General features: G+C 45.4%; 1 protein-coding gene across 6 annotated transcripts in view; it reads left to right on the forward strand.

The window, feature by feature from the left end:
• The first annotated feature begins 490 nt into the window (after window positions 1–490).
• Window positions 491–12,964, forward strand: part of LOC307208484 (zinc finger protein RFP-like) — a 36,410-nt gene continuing 23,936 nt past the window's right edge. For 2 of the 6 annotated variants that reach the window (XM_079963097.1, XM_079963096.1), the window contains exons 1-6: window positions 491–1,628; window positions 2,802–2,897; window positions 3,369–3,599; window positions 3,904–3,926; window positions 4,662–4,889; window positions 8,009–8,130. In XM_079963097.1, the coding sequence (XP_079819223.1) occupies window positions 960–1,628; window positions 2,802–2,897; window positions 3,369–3,599; window positions 3,904–3,926; window positions 4,662–4,889; window positions 8,009–8,130 (1,369 nt within the window). In that variant the 5' untranslated portion in view covers window positions 491–959. The remainder of the gene's footprint in view (window positions 1,629–2,801; window positions 2,898–3,368; window positions 3,600–3,903; window positions 3,927–4,661; window positions 4,890–8,008; window positions 8,131–12,964) is intronic. The other 4 variants (XM_079963100.1, XM_079963099.1, XM_079963102.1 and 1 more) reach the window with 2 other exon arrangements.

Genomic DNA, 12,964 nt, shown 5'->3' on the forward strand with positions numbered 1-12,964 from the left:
GAAATGGCATCCGTTTCTCTCCATCAGGTCAGATTTACTGTAAACTGAATGGTGGGCATTGATAAAGGTAAGTACAGGTGGCGCTGTGGGTTAAAGCCTCAGCGCCTAGGGCTTGCCGATCGAAAGGTCGGCAGTTCGAATCCCTGCGGCGGGGTGCGCTCCCGCTGCTCGGTCCCAGCGCCTGCCAACCTAGCAGTTCGAAAGCACCTCCGGGTGCAAGTAGATAAATAGGGACCGCTTACCAGCGGGAAGGTAAACGGCGTTTCCGTGTGCGGCTCTGGCTCGCCAGAGCAGCGATGTCACGCTGGCCACGTGACCCGGAAGTGTCTCCGGACAGCGCTGGCCCCTGGCCTCTTAAGTGAGATGGGCGCACAACCCCAGAGTCTGTCAAGACTGGCCCGTACGGGCAGGGGTACCTTTACCTTTACCTCTTACACGTAAATTGCATGTTGCTTCTCTGCATGAACCTTAGTGGCAGGCGAGGTGGCCACATTTTCATTGGCTTTCTGTTAGGTCAGTCAGGAGAGGAAGCCCGCCTCATGTCCCTCCCCCAGGCAGCTTTCCCCAAAGAGGAACTTGTTTGGTTCATGTTCTCTCTGACTAAAGTGATATTTCACTGACAAAGGGCTGCATTCATTGAGAAAATGGGGCTAACTGAAAGCATCTTCTGCTAATAGGTGCCCTGCGGTGTGATTGGCAAATATCTGGATACCATTAGCTGAGGTGTTTGCAATGGCCGTTTGCAGAGTTCGTTCCAGAGGTTATTATTGCACATTATCAGACGCTGGCGATTTTGTCAAAACGACTCGCTGAAAACTGGCACCGGGAGGGAGGGCTGGGCTGTTTCTCCTCTGAATGTGGGGGGCTGCTAACTAGAAAGAAGATGTCAATGGAGCAAGGCGGGGGGGGGGGCGAGGCGGATATTCATTCATTAGCTTGCAAAGTAGTGTGAGGCTGACATGCAGATAGTAAACAACAACAACAACAACAAACTTCACCACCTCTCGGAGGGAAATGGTTCCTTAAACGAGCAGCCACCATGGATGAGCATTCAATTATATATATATGGAGCTCCACCCAACTCCAAGGCAGCAGGGATCCTGAGTAATCGCATCTCAATTTCCTGGAAAGGGAACACGCCCATTACAGACGCAAAAGAGAGAAAACGAAACCAGCTCCCTCTTCCCGGTGACTCCGCCATGGCTGCAACTCGGGGTCCCGTCCGGGATCTCTGCGAGGAAGCCACTTGCTCCATTTGCCTGGATTATTTCAGGGATCCGGTGATCATCCCGGAGTGCGGGCACAACTTCTGCCGATCCTGCCTGATCCAGTGCTGGGAGAAATCTGAGGGAGAGGCTTCCTGCCCTCAGTGCAGAGAAACGGTTGAGCAAAGCAGCATCAGGAGAAACCAGCAGCTGGCAAATTTTGTGGAAATAATTAAGAAATTCAGCCATCTCGGGGAGAAAGAGGAGGGAGAAGGAAAGGGGATGGTCTGCGAGAAGCACCAGGAGCCCCTGAAGCTCTTCTGCAAGGAGGACGAAAGCCCCATCTGTGTGGTGTGTGACAGATCCAAGGAGCACAAAAGCCACGAGGTGGTTCCTCTAGAGGAGGCGTCCCAGGAGTACAAGGTGGGAAAAGGCAGTGGGTCTTTCTTGGGGGTGGAAGAGCTGCTGACAAGAGGGGCTTGCAGCAGCAATAATGATGATGATGATGATGATGATGATGATGATGATGTAATGTATTCTCTCCACTTGCAGCCCAAAATGTTGGAAGTGTAAAGAAAGAGAAGGAACTTTCTTTCACCTTTGGTGGACGTGCCCAAGGATTAAGGCTTTCTGGGAACTGATCTATAATGAACTGAAAAAGGTACTTAGGTACACCTTTCCTAAGAAACCAGAGGCCTTTCTCCTGGGCATAGTCAGCCAATCGGTTGTAAAGAAGGATAGAACTTTTTTTATGTATGCTACAACAGCAGCAAGAATTCTTATAGCAAAGTACTGGAAGACAGAAGACCTACCCACCGTGGAAGAGTGGCAGATGAAAGTGATCGACTGGCAGAGATGACAAGCAGAATCCGAGACCAGGGAAGAGCAACGGCGGAAGTAGATTGGAAAAAATTTAAAAACTATTTAAAGAAATATTCCAAAATTAGTGAATGCTAGATTGATGTTGAATAAGAAAAATAGGGGTTAATAGCGATAATGGTTAAGTGGAAGAAATTGAATGTTTTTATAATTAATTTGAAAGTAAGGGAGGGATTTGTTAATTAATTAATTCGACATGAGAATGCAGAAAGGGGAGGTACGAGGAAGTCGGGAGAGTAAGGAATATAAAATTAAGAGTTCGAAATTATACATGTGGCATGTTCTTTATTGTTTTGTTTTCTTTGTTATGGAAAAAAAATATGGAAAATTGAATAAAAATTATTATGAAAAAAAAAAGACTAAACTTATGAAACTTTATACGATAAATATTTTTTTTTTTTGAGGGATTAAAGTGCGCCCAGTCACCCCCTGAATGCAAGCTGCAGTTACTCCTCTGGGACAAAATATTACAACATTTAGGATTAATTTTATTAAAAGGAGGGGGAGATGTTGGAGGTGTGTTAAGTGTGGGGGACAAATAGCAAACCCCCATGTTTCTCAGCTCTGATATAGGGCAGCCCCATTTCTGTCTCCTCTTGGAGGAAAAGGGGGAACCTCTGCAAAGGACCCAGGGATGTGGGGCAGGGAGCAAACATAGGATTCAGCTTCCCTGTTAATGTGTAATGCAGCCTAACGTGGACTTTGTTTTCTTTTCAGGATCAGATCAGCAGCTGCCTAGACAATGTGAGGAAGGAGAGAGAGAAAATTCTGAAATTTAAAGCAAACACAGAAAAGGAAAGCCAAGACCTGCTTGTAAGCACCATTGTTACTGCTTTAAGATGAAAAATGCTATAGTCTAGAATCAATATCTGGGTGGGGGGGAATGAATATGGAATACAGAAAGTGGTTTATTTTTTATCAGCCTGATCTCCTACAGAGCATGAAAGACCATTTAAAGGAGGGGTTGGGCTGTAAGTTTTTACAAAGCTCTTTCTCTGTTGAACATGTCAGACCAGTGGCGTAGCGTGGGGGGTGCAGGGGGGGCCGGCCGCACCGGGCGCAACATCTGGGGGTTAGGGTTAGGGATAGGGTTAGGGGGCACAAATCCAGGGTTAGGGGGCGCAAATTACTTGCCTTGCCCCGGGTGCTGACAACCCACGCTACGCCACTGTGTCAGACGTTGCCTTCTGAGGGAATTCTGATAACTGGCCTCTTCATCCTCAAGAGCAGACTAGATGCCTGATTTTGGCCCACTCTTCTCTTCTTTCAACCTCTTTGCTGCAGAAACAAACAGGTGCAGAGAGGGAAAAGATGGTGGCTGAGTTCAGGCGACTGCGCCAGTTTCTGGAAGAACAGGAGAAACGTATTCTGGCCCAAATGGCAGAAGTGGAGAAGGAGATTGCAGCCAAAAGGGAGGAGCAGCTGGCCAGACTCTCCAGGAAAGTCTCCTCTCTTGACAGCCTCATCCGGGAGATGGAGGAGAAGCTTCAGGAACCAGCCAGTGAACTCCTGCAGGTCAGGCCTCATCCTGATGCGAGAGGGTGGAGTGTGCTGCTTCAGACTATAAGCATTTATTGGTCCTCCACGCTCCCCCAGGCGTCATTCCTGGGGACGCAGAAGGGGCCCTGCTAGAGCAAACCCCAGGCCCCTTCATTCTAGCATTGTGTTCTCGCATTGGCCAACCAGAGGTCTCTGAGAAGCCTAAAAAACAGTAGTGCTCTCCAAACCTGTGATTCCCAGCAGTTGCCACTCAGCTGCTTAGTATTTATAACTGACTGCAGAAACGGCTTCCCTGACATCTTTCTTTCTTCCCATCCAGGATATTGGAAGCTTCTTGCAGAGGTAAGTGATGGAAAACCCCTGCTTTATTATTATGCTAGGAAAGTTCCTGTTTAACAGGTGGGAAACTCACTGTCCAGTTCCTCCTTCCAGAGATAGCTTAGGACTCCATCATCCATTTCACAAAATCACAGACAAAAACAGGGACACATTTTTGTTTGTAGCTATTGGTCCCATCTACAATCACAGACAGGAAGCCATTCCCATTGCATACCTCTGAAGGCCCTTCTCTGTGATGGATTCAATTACTCTTCAATTGATACAAAAAGGGGGGACATCCCAAAGGGGCTTGTAAATATCTTCACTGTAACTTGCCCTTAAATATCCAGTGTATTTCTGGCTTCTGCAGGTTCTTCCTCAGCCATAAGAAGGTGAGAAAGGGCCCTGCTGGATCCGGCCAGTGGCCAATCAAGTCCTGCATCCTGTTTTCACAGTGAATAACCAGATACCAGTAGGAAACCCGTGAGCAGGATCTGAGCCCCAGAGGACACTCCCCTCCTGTGGTTTCAGGAGCTGCAGTTCAGAGACACCACTGCCTTTGATCCAGCCATCATGAATAGTAGCCTCTGAGAGCCTTGTCCTCCAGACAACTTCAAACACTAATGAATTTTGAAAAACTTAAATGCTTTAATTTCTAATATTTTCTCCATTTTTAATATATAACCACTGTGCTAAAGTACATTTTTAATGTTAATTGAAAAGTCATTCTAAAGCATTCTGAACTTTCTTATATTTCAGAAATGCACATATAGCGGCACCTTGGTTGTCAGTCCGTTCCAGAAGACCATTCGACTTCCAATACCTTCGACAACCAAGGCGCACTCTCCCATTGGGGCAAACGCTCCAGAAACAACAGTCAACAGCCGCGTCAGACGTTCAAGTTCCAAGGCGCGGTCGAAGACGGAGGACGAGTTTTCAGTGTTCGAGAGCTGAAACGTTTGACTACAGAGGCGTTCAACAGCCGAGGTTTGACTGTACCAGATCTATTTAGTTTTGCTCATTAATCACTTGAAATGTTTCACTAAAACTGGTTTATTTTATTTATTTATTTTTTATTAATACATATTCAAAGTTTTAATAGTACATAGAGAAAAACCCCTAGCCCAAAAAAGAAAAAAAAAAGAAAAAAGAAAAAAGATGAAATACGAATCTCAAATTACAGTTTTTCATTTGCTTAGTTCTTGAACCTCCTCACACCTCCCTTTTTGTATTCCAGTTTAAATCATTGTTTCAGCAAATTCTTCCCATATTTCTCAATTTTAGTTTAAATTGTTAATCCTTACCCTCTGTCTTGTTAATTAATCAACATAACTTTTCCCTCTTTTAATATAGTCTATTATTCAATTTACCTTACTCCATTTAACCTTATCTTATGTTAAAAATCTTAAAATTTCAAAAGCACATCATATTCATGCATTTCTCCTTGGAAAGGATCTAAATTGGCTTTAGTAGAAATGTTTTCAACAAAACCCCTCAAATTTCAATAATATTACACTAATACCAAAATTAACAAACAAAATTCCCTTCATATTTCTGGTTTTCATCCAGTGTCCCTTCTTCCTGGTTTCGGGTCATATCAGTCCTTTCTGTCCATTACTTAGTCCATCAATCCGGTGTCCTAATGTCCGAGGCTCTTAAATCTCTTCTAGGCCCCTTCTGCAGATTTTTTTGTTCTTGTTTATATTTACGCAGTTCCTTGTCTATTATTAATTTCTGGGGGAGTGGGTCTCTGGAGGGTTCCATCCAGTAATAATTTCCATTTTTCTTCAGATTGTTCCCTCAGTTCCCCAGTTCCACTCCCAATCTTCTTTGTAGTCCAAAAAGTATTTATCCAAATAGTTGTTCACCTGTTTCACAGTCCCACTAGAGTAAAAAGCTTCCTTGACTTCAGATGCTTCCCAGCGCCCTCCAAATTCCATCTTCCAAGGCAATGGCTTTTGTTCCTGAAAAACTTTAGATCTTACCATTTGTATTATGCAGGGAGTAGCTACTGCCTCTTCCTTCTCCATCTGCCCTTGGACTTGCCTTGTCAAGCCAGATTCCTGTGTTGATCGCAATGTAGCCAGTGTGGTATAGTGGTTAAGAGCGGTAGTCTCGTTATCTGGTGAACCAGGTTTGTGTCTCCGCTCCTCCACATGCAGCTGCTGGGTGACCTTGGGCCAGTCACACTTCTCTGAAGTCTCTCAGCCCCACTCACCTCACAGAGTGTTTGTTGTGGGGGAGGAAGGGAAAGGAGAATGTTAGCCGCTTTGAGACTCCTTAAAGGGAGTGAAAGGCGGGATATCAAATCCAAACTCTTCTCTTCTTCTTCTTTGTCCTTGTTTCCTGTTAAATCATATTCACTGGCCACAGCACTCATGATGTTTAATTTTTCATTCAGCAAACTCATTTTCACAGACAGCTGTTCCAGCAAAACATTTGTCCTATCAAGGGCAAACACCAAGCCTTCCTGCCAAGACATCTCTGTTCCAAAACAAAATCAGTCGATTCCCACGGTTCCGACCTCACATGTATAAGCTGAGACTGCAAATTGACAAGCTCCCTCTAGGGGACACAATTTCTATTTGTATCCATTTTTCAGGAAAGTATCAAACAAAGAAAGTTACTTTCAATTTTGAAGTCCTTTCAATTTCAAATACTTTGTTTCTTTAAAAGCAGAAATGCAGAAGGTGGCATTGAAGTTAGTTAGTTTCTCTTTTATTTTTTCTATCTGTCAATGTGCTCCACTTTCAATCGATGGACGTCTCAAACAAATTCTGTCCCGATACCCCGTCCCCAGGTTTGGGAGGGTAGAAACTTAAATTCCTTCTCTCACTTCCTGCAGGATTAAACAGTCAAATTCCCCCCCCCCTTTCTCCTGCTTCCAAGGGGTTTTTTGTTAGTTCTGGGTGCAGGAAATTTCCAACTTTAAAAAGACTTTTTTGGCTATTAGGTTGCAAGGTCTTTGCTTCAGTCTGTATACAAGAACGGGAGGCGGACTTCCTGTTTACACCTTCCCGCTTCGTGCCTAATTCATAAAATTTGCAAGTTCTTAATCCGATTCTCCGTTTTTACTCACGGGTACTTGATTTAGAGTCCAAATGTCATCAGGAAAAAGTCAGCGCTCTCCGGCGATGGCTGCGCGGCTTCCCTCCATGGAAATAGTGATCGGTTCGATGCACCGCGCTGCTCACCCCACTTCACTTCGGAGCCCCAAAAAAGGGTTTCCCCGTGAGTAGGGGAGGCGCTCTTGGTGCTCTGCCGAACCCCACGGTCCCAGGCTTCCTCCACCTGGGATTTCTAACGGGCCCCCGCCTTCGCTGTGGCGGGAGACCCCAATTTCCACGGAGCCCATTCCTCCGGTTGGAGGAACTCCGCCATTCGCCGATGGCGCTAACCCGGAAGTCAGTAAAACTGGTTTAGTCCTAAAATCTTTGTGTAAGGACCCAGCTTCTTTACCTTCAATCTCCTGTTCCTATATTTCCTTCAGTATATTTTGGAAGCAGGTGTGTGTCGGTTTTCCTTCAACTTGTTAGGTGCTCTCTAGATCCACAGATTCCTTTTGCCATAATAATAATTATTTATACCCCGCCCATCTGGCTGGGTTTCCACAGCCACTCTGGGCGGCTTTCAACAGAATATTAAAATACAATAATCTATGAAACATTAAAAGCTTCCCGAAACAGGGCTGCCTTCAGATGTCTTCTAAAAGTTTGGTAGTTGTTTTTCTCTTTGACATCTGGTAGGAGGGCATTCCACAGGGCGGGTGCCACTACCAAGAAGGCCCTCTGCCTGGTTCCCTGTAACTTGGCATCTCACAGTGAGGGAACCGCCAGAAGGCCCTCAGCACTGGACCTCAGTGTCCAGGCAGAATGATGGGGGTGGAGACGCTTCTTCAGGTATACTGGACCGAGGCCGTTTAGGGCTTTAAAGGTCAGCACCAACACTTTGAATTGCGCTTGGAAACGTACTGGGAGCCAATGCATAGGAAAAACCCTGCTCCCAAGTCTTCATGGTGCCTTTATCATCAGGATGAGACACCTGCCTTGTCAGAAAGCTCCTTGCATTAGAAGGATGGTGGCTTGACTTTGTTCTTCTCCTCCCAGGTCTCAGGAGAAGGAGAACTTAGAGGATCCTCCTGTGGCTTTTCCTCCTGCCCTGAAGTGGAGGATCTGGGACTTCAGAGATATAAATCCCTTTCTGGAAAGTGTCATGAAGAAATTCAGAGGTAGTAAAGATGGGTTGAAAATATTTTGTACTGGATATTTAAAATTGTTCATGAAAGGTTCCAGGTCATTAGCAGTGCCCGGAAAATGGAAGGTTTATTCTCTTTCAATATCTAGAAGCCACACTTTCCTATGTAGATGACGCACAACTGATTTTTCTTATGCAATTGAAAGAGGAGGATAAACCCTTCTTGCTGGTCTCTGGAAGCTCTTGCGAGTTCTTGGGGGAGCCTCCCAGATTCCAGTCAGCAAGGTAAAGGGCTTGAAAGCTCTTGCCACGCGGATTCCCTCCGAGCTCCGGAGGGAATCGGCTCCGCTGGAGAAGGGTTCTACCGCGACGGCGATGCGGGGACCCTCAGAAACCGCAGGCGCTGAAGCCTGCGGACTTGGTGACTCGGCGGGCACCTAAAGCGCCCCCCCGACCCACGAAGAGCCTTTTTAAAGGCTGCGGAGAGGGTACGGGGAGCGGCGTGGTGCTGTGAGTGAACCGCTACTGCAGTGGAGCGAAGCCGCGAGCCATGGCCGGAGACCGCTGACTTTCTTCCCTGAAATACGGACTTTAATTAATCCGTGAGTAGATTGGAATTTGGACTTTAAAATTTCTATCCTTGAATTCGGTATGATCGGGGGATGTGCTAAAGGGAAGTCCGCACCCCCCTGCTTACAGAAGATTTAAAGCAAGGATCGGAGAACTAAGGTGGAGAGTTTTTTCTTTTTGGTGTTTTTTAAAAGATAATATTTTCATGAATTTGACAGAAGAAGATTTGTGCTGGAGAGTAAGGGTGGAATTTTAGAAGCTTTTGCTTAAACCCCCCCCCCCCCAGACCCGGGAGTGTCCTCTATGTGAGCTGGAGAAAAAGGAACAAGGAGTTTGACAGCTGTCAAAGGAGCTGTCAAACGGGCAGTGAAAGTTAAAAACCTTATTATTTAACACCCTTCTGGACTAAATTTGTTATATTTGAACTAAAGTGGTTGGAAACAAAGTAGTGAAATAACAAGGTAACGGACTATTGGGAAAAGACTAATAAGTAACCAGAATCCCCCTAGGGGAAACATTGAAACACTACAATGGCTGCAGATGGAAAATTACAGGCAGAGATAGAAAGAATGTTCTTTCTTGTGGGAAAGTTGCAGGAGCAGAGTACGGCTATGAGTAAACAACTTATAACCTTGAACTCTAAAATAAGTGACTCTGCTGAAGGCACAATGGACTTGACTGGGAAAAAATCTGCAGCTGAATCAGAAGAGATAACTTTGGAACAGGGGGAGAGTGAACAAGGGCCAGTACAGATGGAGAGTACCAACCAGAAGCCTACATTGTCAGAACATAAAGAAGAAGACCTTTGGATTACAAATCTGCGAAAGATGCGAAAGAGGAGGGAGGAAGCCCCTGGAACACTTGGAATATTTGAATTTAAAAGAAACAAGAAATATGATTGGGGCTTCCTCTTTGAGTATGGATTAGTTGACCTTTCGCAGCAGCTGGTACCAAGTACTTTGGATGGAAGAAAATCTGATGAGACTGAGCTAGAACTCCTTCGAGACCCGAGGGCCAACAAAGAGGGCTACCAACAAAATCGGCAGAGAGAGACACTGACAGAGATTTAAAGGCCTCAGATGTGAGGAATCCAGGCTAAAAACTGTTTTTGTGGACATGGGGACATTGGGAAGGGACAGAAACCGGGGCGGGGGGGGGGGGGAGAAAGAAAAAGAATTTTTTAAAAAATGTTTATGACCTTTGTGTTTGATTATTATGACCTATTTTTAAGATAAAAGGGAAATTCGTGGAAGGAATTTGAGTCGACCTTAGAAAAGGATTTAATATTTATAAGAAAATTGGATAAGTAAAATTTGGCCAAGTAAAAAGAATTAAGTATTTCTTTAAAAAAATATATATATAATAATAATATGTAAAGGATGAGAGATATGAACTTGCTGAGCTAACTTAATTGAATTAGGATGTATGAAGGGGGGGTGGGGGGAGGTCAAGAACTGGGGTTAGGAAAGTAAGGATATGAAACTTCATATGTGTTGTCTTTGTCTGTGTGTGTGTGTGTCTGTGTTTATAAAATGTGAAAACTCAATAAAAAATTTTTTTTAAAAAAAAAAATGAAAGCTCTTGCCACGAAGGGTGTTGGCCACCACACAGATCACTTTTAAGACCTCTACCATGATTACGGGGCTCTGGGAGGCTCCTGCGAAATCTCATGGGGCCGTCTTGAGATCTCAGATGGCAGGGGTGAATCCAGGGGCCGTTCTGACTTTGCTCAATTTGCCTTTATGCAATATCCCCAGGAATGTAACTCTCCCTTAAGTTTCGAGTTCTCTGTAAAAATTTGTACTTGAGGCCTTCACATCTCTCAGCCAGGCTTTGGGTGCTTTCACACATATCACCCATTTCCCAAGTACAGTGGTGCCCCGCAAGACGAATGCCTCGCAAGACCGAAAACCCGCTAGACGAAAGGGTTTTCCGTTTCTGAGTTGCTTCGCAAGACGATTTTCCCTATGGGCTTGCTTCGCAAGACAAAACGTCTTGCGATCCCCCCGGCTCCCTCCCTTTTTCTAAGCCGCTAATAGCCTTTTAGCAGCTTAGCTGCTAATCCTTTAATAGCCGCTAAACCGCTAATAGCGCTAATCCGCTTAGCCGCTAATAGGGTTGCTTCACAAGACGAAAAAACCGCTAGATGAAGAGACTCACGGAACGGATTCTTTTCGTCTTGTGAGGCACCACTGTAGCCTCACCTACAGCTTTTTGGGCATATCTTCTGTTCCTTTGCCCCTGAGATTAATGTAAGGGGGGCAGGAGGGAGGGGGGCTGTCCAAGAACCAGCCAGGAGCAGAGGGGTTGAGGCCTCCCGCCTGCTGTGGGGACCGAGGGGGAATGGGCCGTGGGGGTAGCCAGAGAGTCTGTGAAGAGGAAAGGCAGGTTAACCCCTGGTCCTAAGGAAGGTTTCTGGCACATAGGGAAATGGAATTATCAATACAGGGTCTCCACCTGCAATGGGCGTCCTGTTTCAATTCTGGGTGGGGAGCCCAAGAGGATCCTCGTGGCCCTGAACTGTGAAGGGGGACGGGTGTCCTTTTACGATGCTGATACAGCAGCCCTTCTCCACTCATTCCCAGCAGCCTCCTTCTCAGGAGAGACCCTCCAGCCCTTGTTTTACACCCGCCAGTTAGCAAAGCTGAGCCTCTCTTGATTGAGGGTGCAGTCAGACAAGCGTATATTCATTGCCATCATGGCATATTCAGTCTCCTCTTCAGGACTGAGCTGACAGGCACTTCAGGAGAAACCATATTTGCAGAACTGTGATTGGCCATCCCTTGTGTCAATCATGATGCAACTCCCCCTTCTCAGGCCAGCTTTGTAAATGATACTGATGGATTGGGTCCCCTGTCAGTCCCCTTCCCTGTTCTCTCTCCCTTGGGAATCAGCTACTTCTGTTGGTGGAGGAGATTCAAAGAGGGAAAGAAGCAAGAAAACAATTCAGGAAACAACAACCACCCCGCATACATATTCCTGTTTTGATGTAGTTCTCTCTCCTACCTTCAACTTTGACTTAAGATTTCTAGAGACAGTACCATCTTTTCTGCATAAAACCAGAATTTAAAACCCTCCTCAGCCTCAATATTCCCTTTCCTCCCCCAAAACCTCCACTGGAATGTTCCAAAATCCCTTTTTTTGCTACTACTCAGGGATGCTTATGTGGCAGTTCAGCAAAATTTCCATATCCAAAGAGACCTGTTTGCTAGTTTGAGTACAATTGGCCCAAAACTTACTTGCCTGAATGCAGCCTAGAGCCTTTAATCAAAACATAAATTAATAAATAGAAAGAGGGCAAAATACTGGAAAAAAAACTCTTGGAGGGGACTGTGTGAGATCTCACAAGAGTCTCCAGAGCCCAGAAAGCAATGGGGGGGGGGGCTTTGGCAATGGTGGAAAGAGAGTTTCTAAGTCCACCCTGCTTCCAAGCCTTTAGAACGGTTGTATAAAGCACTCAAGATCTCTGGCTTTGAACAGTAGGGATGGTTGCTTGGGGGGAATATTTGGGGGTCTTCCTGACTTGGGCAATATTGCCTTTCTATGCTGACCCCAGGAACGTAACTCCCCCCCACAGATTTTGGGCCTCAGTGTAACAAAATCCCCCTATGACAGTGAAGAACCTCTGTCAGATGTTCTGTGGAGAGAACAGCAACAATCTATTCTAGAGGATTTCAGGAGGGGGTGGTAAATTCCTGTGTGTACAATTATTTTCTCCAAGGTGGTTTGTCATGAAGAGTCAGATACTTACCTTTATTTTTAGAGATCCCCTCTTCTTATCTTTTTGTATAATGGCCTGAAAGAACTGGGGATATGTTTCATGCACTAACATGTTTGATTCTATTAAAGATTGTACTTCTTGTTGCTCCTTTGTTGTTTCAAACTCAACAGTATAATATCCATTCCCCATGACATTTTCTCCAGGGGTTTTAGGAGGGTGATATCCTGTTTTACCCTCAGAGAAACTCTGTGAGGTACAAGAGGCTGAGCTGAGTGACGTACAAAAATGAGAAATGTTAAAGTTTATGGTCAAAAGGGATTTGAACCTGGGTCTTGTCATCCCACGTCCAACACACTGGGCACTTAAAGTTGGAAATCTTAACAAGGTTAATAGTCCCTTCAGGGATGTGCTTGAAAGCCCTCCCTGCAAAGTTCCTCTCTATGTTGTAGCTCCTCTTCAGACCTTCCTGTGTCGACCCTGAATGTCTGCAGGAGGAGTCGATCCAGTTTGAGTGAGTGGCAGAATTCAGAGGCTTCCTTACATAAGCTCGTATTTCACACCTGGGTCCATTTCTGGA

Source organism: Podarcis cretensis, assembly GCF_951804945.1.
Source record: "Podarcis cretensis genome assembly, chromosome: 2".
Lineage (NCBI taxonomy): Eukaryota > Metazoa > Chordata > Lepidosauria > Squamata > Lacertidae > Podarcis > Podarcis cretensis.